Raw genomic sequence first — 11,205 nt, 5'->3', positions numbered from 1 at the left:
CTCCCCCGGTTGCTGCTGGGGGCCGGCGGCTCGGCTCGGCTCGGCCCGGCAGGTAAGAGCAGCCCGGCACGGGGAACCGGGGGGGACCGGGGACCGGTCCACGGGAGTCCCGGTGGGCTCCGGGTCCCGCCCGCAGCGGGGGACGGAGTGGCACGGACGGACGGACGGACGGACGGACCGACCGACCGACCGACCGACCTGGGCACGCAGGGTGAGGCGGCGGCGCCCGGCAGAAATCCACGCGTGGAATTCCAAGAGCGTCTCGCTAGTGCGCGGTCTAAGTGGGGGAAACGCACAAAGCAAAATACGCTTACGTGGGGCCGTAAAGGGGGACGGTTTCTCTCTGCGACAGTTAAGGCAGGATTTATTAGACTTAAAATAGCAACAGAAAATGAAGGCGGACAAAGGGCAACCCACGTATTTAGCACAGCAAGATGAACATCTCTGCAAAATAAGCTATTACCCCATTGCCGTGAGACCACTACTTAGCTTTATAAGTCAGTAACTGACAAAGGCAAGCCAGGCTCCTCTGAATGCAAGATAAATTTAATTATAGTGTTTTATAACCCACCCGAGCGATTCCCAGATTACGGTCTGTAAGTCTGCAGTGCACGATCCACAGCTGGTGCATGAAACCGTTTTAAAAATAAGCACTTCTCGGCTTTTGCGCGGCCGCGCTGACGGCACGCAAAGATACGTGTGTATCCCAAGAAAAAGCTGTGTTTTCCAGGGGCTGTGGTCCTGGTGTGGACTCGGCAGAGGCAGAGCCCGGGGTAGGAAGGGACGGTAGCTCTACCAGCTGCTTTTGGACTCTGCTGTCAATATCCAGGTATTTATCTTCTGTGCCCTGAGCTCAGGGTCCTGCTGTAGCACACAGCCACGTCAGGCTGCCCTGTTTATGAACTGATCCGGTACCGTCCCCGAGCCGTTTATATCGGCTTTGTCCCCACTGCAAAAACCTGAAGTCTGTCCCAGGCTCCAAACTGTCCCCATTTTCAGACAAAGTTTATTCGCAGGCAGGTCATTGTACTTGTTCCCAGGCCAACACTGCTTAGAGTTATAAATAGTTATATAGAGAGTTATAAATAATAACTATTTATATACATAAATAGTTATTATATATAATAGTTGCTGATTGCTTGCACCTTCTCCGTGTATATGTACGCACATGGATACATGTCTACACAGTGTCATACATATATACATGTATGCGTGTATATAATTACAGAGTAGAGTCACGTTCCTTCCTAGGCAAAAGAAGTCACACTCTTGCCAACACCTCTGGTATGACCCGACTTGTTTTTGGTTTCCTGTATCATCTTTGGCTTTTCCTGTACTTGCTGCCTTTTTAAACATGGAATACCAAAACTGCAGATAATACTGCACAGTTTGCTCTTTATTTCTAAAGTTTTTGCAGCTGTTAAAACCCAGCTGATTTCTGAAGCTTTGAACAAAATGCAAGTAATGGTCAGGTGCACCAAAACTGCCGGGGGGGGGTTTCCATGAACCAGGGAGAAATGGGGAAAAAAATATAATGGAAGAAACGTCTCAAAGATCAGTTCCACTAGTCTTCAAATTTCAAGCACTGGTGTATTTTGAGGCTTGTTTTGAAAGTTTATAGCTTCATGAGTACCATGCCAGGATAGAGGCCTGTAACAGTTTATTTAAATCACAATCTGTAAGTGGGGATCTTAGGTATATGAATCTGTTGCTTATTTTGCAGTCGAGGTATAGCAGGCAAGTCTTACCTGTATCTCTATTTTTCTCTTTTTTCATCATTGAAAAAGAAGAAGAATACCATTATCGGTGTTTTTATTAGATGGTTCTGGTGAAATGGTACTTAGATGCATGCTTTGTGTATGTATGAAATCTAAATAGTTTTGATAACTGGAAAAAATCAACTCACTATGAATAGGAACTTGCCACCCTAAATTTAATGTTTGTGAAAAACTGCAAAAGTCGATACTTTAAATGTCTGATAAAATAGGTTTAAAATTAAGGTACTGTTTTCACTTTGAAGCATGGCTGAATCAGTAGAACTTCAGCTTAAAAGACAGTGAAGACTTGTTTTTGTTTTTTTTTTAAGGTTACTGAAATAATATCGGTGCTTAATCCATATAAGACCAAGTAACTAGCTGGATTACTTCCACAAAATGACATTTGGAAAACTCAGAAAAATACACAATCTGGGGTCAGTGCTGTAAGAAGCAAGTTGCACGCTAGCTATGGAAGAGTTTTCAACCCTGTGACAAACCATATTTTCAAGTATAGTACGGGTTACTTCGTTGAGTTTTAATGCCAAGGTGAAGATTTTGCATGGCAGTTTACTCTGTATGGTCAAGGCTTTGAAATTCCAAAACCTTACAAAACACAGAAGAGTCAGACTGCAGATGTTGGGATGGCTGCTGACGGATGTTGCACAAATCGCCACTTCATTCACTGTGTGATTAGGGTGGTTCTGAATTAATGTGGCTTAAATGAAACACTTTCCAAAGAAGAGTATCACAACCAGGAAGAAAGTCCTAGTGTTAGATACTTCATGAAGAAAATGTGGACTGAAAATCTTAAAAGTGTGACATGCCTGTTTATTTGACAGCAAATTCTCCCTCTTAACCATTGGCTCATCTCTGTATACACAAAAAAGCTGTGTAAGAGTAGATACTCTGTGAGGAGAAATGAACTAGGAAATATTGGATTCTCTAAAGGAGTTCAGGCTCAAATTTTAAAATACTGAAGATAACTCTTAATAAATTTGTTCCTTTGTCGGATTTTCTCTCTGGGTTAAAGCCCTCTGTTATTGTAGAATTACTGTTGATTGCTCATTCTGTATAGCAACACCATGCATCTTTTTCAAAGAGTAGTTTTAAGGACTAGGGTTTACTGAACTGGAGTCACGTCTTTCTAATATAACTAGAAGAGTCTGACTGATGGGGGTAACTTGTTTTTTCCTCTTCCCTGCTTCCTCAGAATGACTGCCTTTTGTGTGATGAAACTTTTATGTCAAGCAACCAGAAATGAGAATAGATATGCAAAAAGATTCTTTGGTGCTCTTCTGACACAAACACCACAAAAGAGGGTCTTTTCTCCATTCTGGATGGTGGCACCTGACCCTGACCCTAGAAAGTCAACTGTGTTTGGACTTACTCAACCATTTTGTACAGCCGAAAAATCTCACACAGAACCAAAAAGGAAAGCAGCATTTGGAAGTGTTGGGCGAAGAATTCCCTATCGGATTTTGCACGTAATCAACCAGGATGGAGAGAGCTTAGGAAATATGCACCGAGCAGAGGCACTCAAACTTATGGATCAACATGACCTGAAACTAGTTCTCCTTCGTGAGAATGCAGAACCTCCTGTATATAGACTAATGACTGGGCAGCAGATTCACGAAGAACAGCTTAAACGTGCGGAGAAGAAAAAAGCAAGTCCAAAACCAGGTATGTACATTATTGACACTGCAACACTGAGCACTTTGAAAAATGCTGCATTAAAAGTGGTGTCAGCAGATGAAATCCTCTTACTTGCATCTGTGTAAATCCAAAGCAATGTTACTGCAGTCCACGCTATTAAGGCTTTGCAGTGGTGAAAATAAAATTTTGGATTAGTCTTCCACAGAGACGCCTTCTATTGCCTTCTCAGGATTTACTATTTTGGCATCTGCTGGCTTTTTTAAAAAATCTATTTTTATTTAAGTCAATATAACTAGAATGGTTCCACGAGACTCACTGAATTCCTGTTCTTTTACTAAGGCATAAGGTGACAGGCAGTTTTTACAAACTGAGCACCAGATACACCAATATAATTACATAATTTTGTCACCGGTAGTCATGAAACATTCTCTTCCTAGCTTGCTGCTAGGAAGACAAAGTCTGGAGCCTTTTCTTGTACAGAGTAAGAGAACAAATTGTTCAATACTGAACACTTTTCAGTGTTTTTTAAGTCAGCCTGCTCCAGCAGTTTAACAAACTGAGTTTGGCAAAGAGGTTTTAGAAAAGGTGTCTGACCTTGTATCCTCTTTTCTTATCCTCAGGCTAACGAAGGTATCTGTGCTTGGGGTAGAGGTCTGATTTTAGAGGAGAGCACTATTGTAGTAGTGAGTTTTTCTGTTCAAGAAACTACAAAAAGATTATTCAAATGGTAACTTCTTTAGAGAATCTTTAAGGAGGAAGAGACCACAAGTTGTTCACATACATTACAAGGCATCATACTTCCAGTTGAATATTGCACTTCACTATTGAAGAAAATGGGCTCGAGTTGAAGAGCTATCCAACTTCAAAGCTTTTACTTCAGCTATACTATGTGCAGGATGTAGGAATTTGCGCAGCAAGTCTTTAATTCCACATCCAGTGCTTACCTGTTTATCTTTGTTAGACCTGCATTGTGGGTAGTATGAACAAAACTAATTAAAATAAAAATACTTGAAGCCTTCTGACCCTGAAGAGACTTCCCTGTGTGGGTCAAATATGCACTCAGTCTCCCAATTATGGCAGTGAGTGTGAGATACCAAATAGCCACCTTCTAAGGTGAGAGTGGTGCATGCTGAGACAATGAGACTGAGATGCTCTGTGTATGAGAAAGCAGCATGGGGGAAGGGAGCTGAGCAGACAAAGCACCATAAGCTGTTGAAAGACAGCAAGTAACACAGGTTTGTCAGATGTTAAGCCAACACAGTTTTAGTTCTGTTTTAAACAGGGGTGGTTCAGAAGGAGTTATCCTTTTCTTCAGCTATTGCCAAGAACGACTTAGAGACCAAGACTAAGCAGATAGCACAGTGGATTGAAAAGAAATACCATGTTAAGGTTACCATCCGGCAAGCAAAAGATAGCAATACAGACATGGTAAGTGGACTCCTGAAAGATGGACCAATCAATTTCATTAAATAGCTGTACTTGTATTAACTTTCCCTTATTCAGTACTGCCATGTTTTTTTCAATATATCATGTACTGCTAAAATAAGTGAAGGTCTAGGTCTAGGTCCCGTGAAAGTAACAGTTGCCCCACCTTAAGCTGCATCTCTTCAAACACTGCAGTTCTAGAAAAGTAGTCCCACAGAGACAATTCAAATACCATGCTTTCCTAAGAATGCAGTTATAATACTGGCTTTGACAGCAGGCTCTAAGCAGTTCCTACTCCTTTGCACCTTATTAACTGGGCTGGTGAAATTTTCCTGTCTGTGCCTTAAGCCAGCTCACTCACTGAAAAGTTTAACAGTAAATTAAAAAAATTAAAAATCTGCTTATTTCAGCTGGATTATTTCAATAACCTAACTGTTCTTCTGAAGATGCGTTTTTGCAACAGTGCTAAGGTTAATTGTCCACTGTTGTTGTGAAAAACTACTGGAATGGTGTTCCAAGACTGGCAAAGTAAACATCTATAAAAATGTTAGGGAGCTGGTGGCAACTCACTAGTATAATTGCAGGGCCTTGAGACTTGTCTTCGTTGTCATTTGCACAAATGGCTTTTTTATAAAGATTCCATATAAGATTTTTTTTTTCTCCTTTTAATGTGTATAGTGAATTAGGTTTCCTTCATGATTCTGTCTACTAAATTGCTGGAGAAAATTGTGATATCACTTCATCCAAAAGGAACAAAACTTTTTATAGGAAGTTGAATTCACAGCAAAAGGGCAGCAGGAGGAAGAACTGGATAGGGGCGGGAGCAGAACATTTCATGACACAGTCCAGATTTAGGTTGTCCTTAAATTTAAAAGCTTAATTATGAGCTTAAGAGTTCAGCTTGTTATATGAACACCACTGTATCATTCAGTTCAATACCACCACGTTCTGCTAACCTTAGAACAACACTGCCTCTTAAGAGGAAAGCCCCATTAATATGCCTGAATCTAGTGGAAGAGGAGGGTGGAGAGGAGTCAGATGCAGTCCACTTTCACAGACACCTTTAAACAGCAAAACGGGATGAATCAGGAATTCAGCCTAAGTGTTAGGAAATGGCTTAATCCCTCTGGTGACTTTCCTAAACCTGCTTGTGAGTAAAGAACAAATGGTTAGGAAAGAAGCAGCTGAAGCGCTCAAACCAGGACTAGCAACTAGCTCGTTTCAGCTAATAGCTAAACCACGAGCAGTAGATCATGTCATTACAGAACAGCCTGAAATATTCTTCTACGTGTGTTTGTGTACTTAGTCCTATTTTTCTCCTTTTCAGTTCATGCTTTTTGATCAGATTTTGGATACTGTGTCTGAGAAAGCCACTTATCTTTCCAAGCCAAAAGTTACTAGAGAAGGGGTGAGTACCTGTATTTTGAGACACATGTCTGACAAAGAGTTGAAAGCATACCAGAAGATGGAAAAACAGAAAAACAGTACAGTAAAAAAAGATGAAAATGAAGATCTGAAGTCAAATGAGTTGCATCAGTGACTTTATGAAGACGTGTAAACAATATTGATTTTTTTATTTAAAAAAAAAACCACAAACTCTAAACTTTTAATAAAGTTATTGTTGAGCTTTGCACGGGTCATTCGATAAAGAATGTTGTCTCAGTTAATCTTTACTGCAGAGTCAGAATTTCAACAGTTGGTATTTCATTTTCGATGGGCTTATCCACTGCCTTGCTTTCTGTCAGAACAGCATCCTTTCCTGGCTGCGTTTTAGGAGGAATGTAGCCGCTCAGACGAGAGGCTAAGCTCCTCTTAGGACGAGAACGCTTTGCCTGGCAGAAATAAATCCAGAATTAGCAACTTAATAGATCTATGGAATAAACACTACTAATGTGGTGGTGAAACAAGAAATCAATGAATAGGCCATCACTGCATTATTTAAAGGAGCTTCAGAAATAAAGAATCTCCCAAATTAAGCAGATAGCTGGCCTGTTTTCCTGCTTGCAGTCACATTATAAAACATGTAATGTTTGTTTACCCTCCTCTGAAGTGACAGGGTATGGTTGAGAGGACTTTTTCAAGAGTATAACTTACTTTCAAGTTCATCTTCCTCTTTTCAGGATCATGTACAACTGCGTGCCTTGCTAGGCTCTGCTACAGTTACAAAGGGCAGAGGAAAAAACAAACAAACAAAAAAACCAAACAAAAGGACTTAGGTTTATAATTTCAGATTATGTGATTCAGATTAGAACAATGTAAAAAATACATACCTTCATTGCAAACACTCTTCCACAGCCTGGATAATCACAAGAGAATGGTTTTTTCTCCTCATGAAAAGAGAGGATATGGCTTTGAAGGTTAAATATGGTTGTGTAAGTTCTCCCACATCCTTCTCTCGGGCATTGGCAGACTTCCCTCTCCACAGCATGTGTTTTTTGATGCTGCTTGAGGTAGTCTTTCCGTTTAAAAGTTTTGTAACACTCACTGCAAACTATCGGCTCTGAGTGGGAGAGACAGGCAGAGTATAAATTAACAGCTTCTTACAGGTGCTCAGAATCAAACCCTAGCAGTCCACAAGAGATGCAAGGAACTCAGAGACTGGAAGAGAATAATACAGTATGAATTATCCAGATCTGAAATTGTACATTATACAATTTCTCATTAAATAGATCACAAAGCAAAGTTAGTATACTGGAGTAGCATTTTCATCAGTTTAAGGTCTAGCCAGAATGGCAACCATTTTACTGATAAAGTGTTAGTAAACAAGTTTGTCTAGACACAATGACAAGTTGATGAAATGAGTTCAGCAAGGACTCCCGGTCAAATTAGCGGTTTCTTTCCCATTTATATCAAAAGTTAAGTTCTATTTACTAAAGCATTTGGAGTTTACCTGTATGACTGACTTTATTATGTTTCAGAAGCTCTGTCCAAGTTTTTCCAGTATAGGAGCAGTTTTCTTTCTTGCATGCATAGCCTGTTGGACAGGACAGACGTTTACAATCACAAAGGTTCTGGCAAACACAGTCCAGTTTCACAAGGGGGAGTTCCACTTCTAGCACTTGAAAATTAAAAGGCCAGTATTCCTCCTCTCCTACCATACTGCACGGTGATGGGACAAGAGGCAACAAACACAAATTAGAACATGAGAAAATCCCAACAGGTTTAAGGAAGAAACCTTGTATCACTGACATGAATTGTCCAGAGAGGCTGTGGAATCCCTACACCTGGAAACCTTCAAAACTTGACTGGACGCAGTCCTCAGCAACCTGGTCTAACTGACCCTGTCTTGAGCAGGGAGTTGGACCAGATGACCTCCAGAGGTCCTTTCCAACCTAAATGATTTTATGAAACTGTCTCTCTCCTTGCTTCAGTAAAGCTACTTCCTCACCAGCCATGCACTTTCACTCAAATAGATGAAAATAACTGTAGTAATACATATTATTTCTATATAATTTTTTAAAAAAGAAGATCTTGACCATACAGTAATATTCCAGAGTCTAAGGGGACTACATCATTCTGTCAAGAAGACAGGCTGGTTTTTAAATGAACCACAAAAAGTCAACACCATTTAAATCCCAGGACTGGAAAGGTCAAACAACTATGAACAAGTCCCTGTCTTAAGAAAGGTATGCAGTACGAATCGCAGCTTTTTGGATACTCTTCCTAGTCTCTTGGGTGGGGTTTTTTTTTTCTAGCACTGGAAAGTGGGTTAGCTGTCAGTAGTACTGAAAGAATGGGCAGGAGTGTAGCAGGATTAGCTCAAACATACATAACCGCCTCCTAACAATTCCACTTAAATACCTTTCACATAGGTACATTAACAACTTAAAAAATGCAAGCCTACATGGTTTTGCCAAGCTTCTGTTGGGAATTTGTGGCAGAACTGGCAACTGATCCTAACCTCTGGAGGTCTAGGCTAGTGCCTTAACCATTAGCCCATCTCCAGAAGATGGACTATTGACAAGGAAGCACATTAGGAGAAGAAATGGCTGAAGGAATCCTGAGCTCTGTTCAGCCTACCACAAGTACATTGTAACTGAACACTGTAATGTCTTGCAATTGTATCCCATTTGACTACTCAAAACAGGTGTTTTGTTCGCCTGGATCACTAGGCCCAGAATGCTTTCATGTCTGTCACACATCCCTGCATACTCTCTACTGGAAGAAGTCCTTTTTCCTTTGATAAAACGTAACTGAAGCAAGAAGAAAAACTGTATTACCTTCATGTGTCTTCTCATGCCGCTTTAGTCGACTTGGAGTAGAAAAGTGCTTTCCACATCCTTCATTATTACATCTAGGTATAAAATAACACTGGTTTAATTTCTTTCACTGCATCCGCATATTTTTTGTTCTTTTAAGTCAAGAACAATTAAAGTGGACAAAATAATCCAAGTTTCCCGTCGCCTAGAGACCTGTTCTGTCGCCCTCCCCCCCCGTCTTGTAAAAGTAAATTCCATAATATGTTTCTAATAGAGGACTCTGATCCCCTCGGGAGTTAAAACTATAGTATGATTTCCACGTATACAGCAAGTTAAGCTTTAGCTAAAGAATCAAGCTTCATATCATCCCTACACAGTAGGCTCTTCAACCATAAAAGAGACAGAAAGTGGAGGGTTTAAGTGGCTTGTACAGATCTAGCAGTCAGAGCAGCAGCAGAGCACTGACAGTATTTTTGTGCCTGTCACCCAGACATACTAGCGCACTCTGCTTAAGCGGAACACTCCTATTAAGCGTGTTCCACCTTTAAGAAATACAAGACTAAACTTTGCTTTCATCAGATCTATACTGATGTGTCATGTAAACAGTGGAGTTGCAATGCACATCTTCTCAGATCGGTGTCCAAGCCTTTCACCGTTTTTAAGCTACTACTCACTTCAGTGTCAGCCAGCCAAGTCACTGCTTTTTACTGGAAAACAGAGGTAGCTGCATTTTTCATTACCATTCAAGCTTTCATGCTTGTATTTCAGACTGTGTGAAGTAAAAAAAGGGGTTTTTTTGTTTATTTTTCCTGTGAACCTGTAATAAACCCTAAGAACATGTCTGAAATGCTGAAGTTACAGAGCACCAAGATGTTGCTCAAAACAGACTACTGAGCAAAGGGCTAGTACGAGAAATGTACTTGCAGCCATAACTACAAATTCATTCCAGTTTTTTTTAAAATGCCATGTCAATGAAAAGGTTGAAAAAATGCACCTGTTTTAATCTACAGTGTTTAAATGGAATTGTTAAAAGTTCATTATTAAAATTATCCACTTACTTGAAGGGAGGTTCACTGGTGTGGTGACATTGATGAACTTTAAGTTGTTGATGTTTCCTGAAAGACTTGTTACAGCCTTCAAAGTCGCACTATTTAGGAAATTAAGTTATCATTAGAGGCCAAAATAATGACAGCCCAGCCCACATGTTTTTGCAGAAATCCCAATCCCAGTATTTGAAGTCACACAAGTACCGCATAATAACAAGTTGAAGTATTTCACCAGATACATAAAAAGGAGCTTGTTTAGCCTCCACTTTACAGCACCAAAGGTAATTACTCACCACATATTGCTTTTGCCGATTTTGATGCTTGCGCTCAACGTGCTTCTTTAAGTTTGATTTTGTTCCAAATTTCTGATTGCATCCATCAGCTGTGCACCTGCAAATGGACTGCATTTTTTAATTATCCCTCTCAAACAGCGCTTTGTTTCCTAGGCAGATACAGAAATCATTGGACAAGAGGAATACACGAAGAATAACCAAAACTCGCAACCCAAATATAAAAATTTCCTTTAAAGACACGAAAAGCCAGAAGCTAAGTTATAGTCGAAAGCCACAGGAGAACATATCAAAGATATTTCTAATAAAACACGTAGGAATTCCTAGCTCCTAATCCAAGACGTGCAGCTATTAAGGGCTTAGTAATAGGAGATAACTGCCCTTCCTTCTTTTAATTCTGTATTCTAGGGGGAGATCTGCCCACTCCTTTAAGTATCTATTATGGATCACTGCCAGATAGGAGGTTTTAGGCTAAGATTCCCCACCTCTCACCCTGCGTGCACGCTGTTAGGGCAGTGCTGATGATACCAAACCTAGCCACGCGTGCTCTGTAGCCCCCACCCCCGTTTTAGCTCCCCTTCGCTGCCCTAAGGACGAGCCTAATCCATCTGAAGAAGTAAAAAATTCGGGCCTTACTCGAACGGCTTTTCCCCGGTGTGGGTAAGGAGGTGACGAGCGCGGTGGAAATCTCTCGTGAAACCTTTACCGCAGCCCTCGTAATGGCAGACGTACGGCCTCTGGAAGAGAGAGGGGCATTTTGGGAGAGCACAGACCCACCCCTCGGGGGTTGGGGGGGGGGGCTCGGCCGTTTCCAGGAGGATTCCATCGGCGGGAT

At 41.0% G+C, this 11,205-nt stretch overlaps 2 protein-coding genes across 2 annotated transcripts in view; one reads left to right on the top strand and one right to left on the bottom strand.

Moving 5' to 3' along the window:
* The first annotated feature begins 6 nt into the window (after window positions 1-6).
* On the top strand, window positions 7-6,424 carry MTIF3 (mitochondrial translational initiation factor 3). Its single transcript, XM_010572682.1, has 4 exons — window positions 7-52; window positions 2,968-3,437; window positions 4,693-4,838; window positions 6,163-6,424. Exons 2-4 carry the CDS (start codon window positions 2,969-2,971, stop codon window positions 6,373-6,375), a joined length of 828 nt encoding a protein of 275 aa, XP_010570984.1. The 5' UTR covers window positions 7-52; window position 2,968; the 3' UTR covers window positions 6,376-6,424.
* A 43-nt stretch (window positions 6,425-6,467) lies between these two features.
* Window positions 6,468-11,205, bottom strand: part of GTF3A (general transcription factor IIIA) — a 5,194-nt gene continuing 456 nt past the window's right edge. The window contains exons 2-9 of the mRNA XM_010572803.1: window positions 11,007-11,107; window positions 10,374-10,470; window positions 10,093-10,181; window positions 9,056-9,129; window positions 7,726-7,809; window positions 7,106-7,335; window positions 6,930-6,989; window positions 6,468-6,667 (exon numbers count right to left, since the gene is read on the bottom strand). Coding sequence (XP_010571105.1) covers window positions 6,506-6,667; window positions 6,930-6,989; window positions 7,106-7,335; window positions 7,726-7,809; window positions 9,056-9,129; window positions 10,093-10,181; window positions 10,374-10,470; window positions 11,007-11,107 — 897 coding nt within the window. The 3' untranslated portion in view covers window positions 6,468-6,505. The remainder of the gene's footprint in view (window positions 6,668-6,929; window positions 6,990-7,105; window positions 7,336-7,725; window positions 7,810-9,055; window positions 9,130-10,092; window positions 10,182-10,373; window positions 10,471-11,006; window positions 11,108-11,205) is intronic.

The sequence above is a fragment of the Haliaeetus leucocephalus genome, unplaced genomic scaffold, assembly GCF_000737465.1.
Source record: "Haliaeetus leucocephalus isolate CR32 unplaced genomic scaffold, Haliaeetus_leucocephalus-4.0 Scaffold351, whole genome shotgun sequence".
NCBI lineage: Eukaryota > Metazoa > Chordata > Aves > Accipitriformes > Accipitridae > Haliaeetus > Haliaeetus leucocephalus.
The sequence above is the reverse complement of the archived record's forward strand: the minus strand, read 5'-3'. Positions and strand labels throughout refer to the sequence as shown.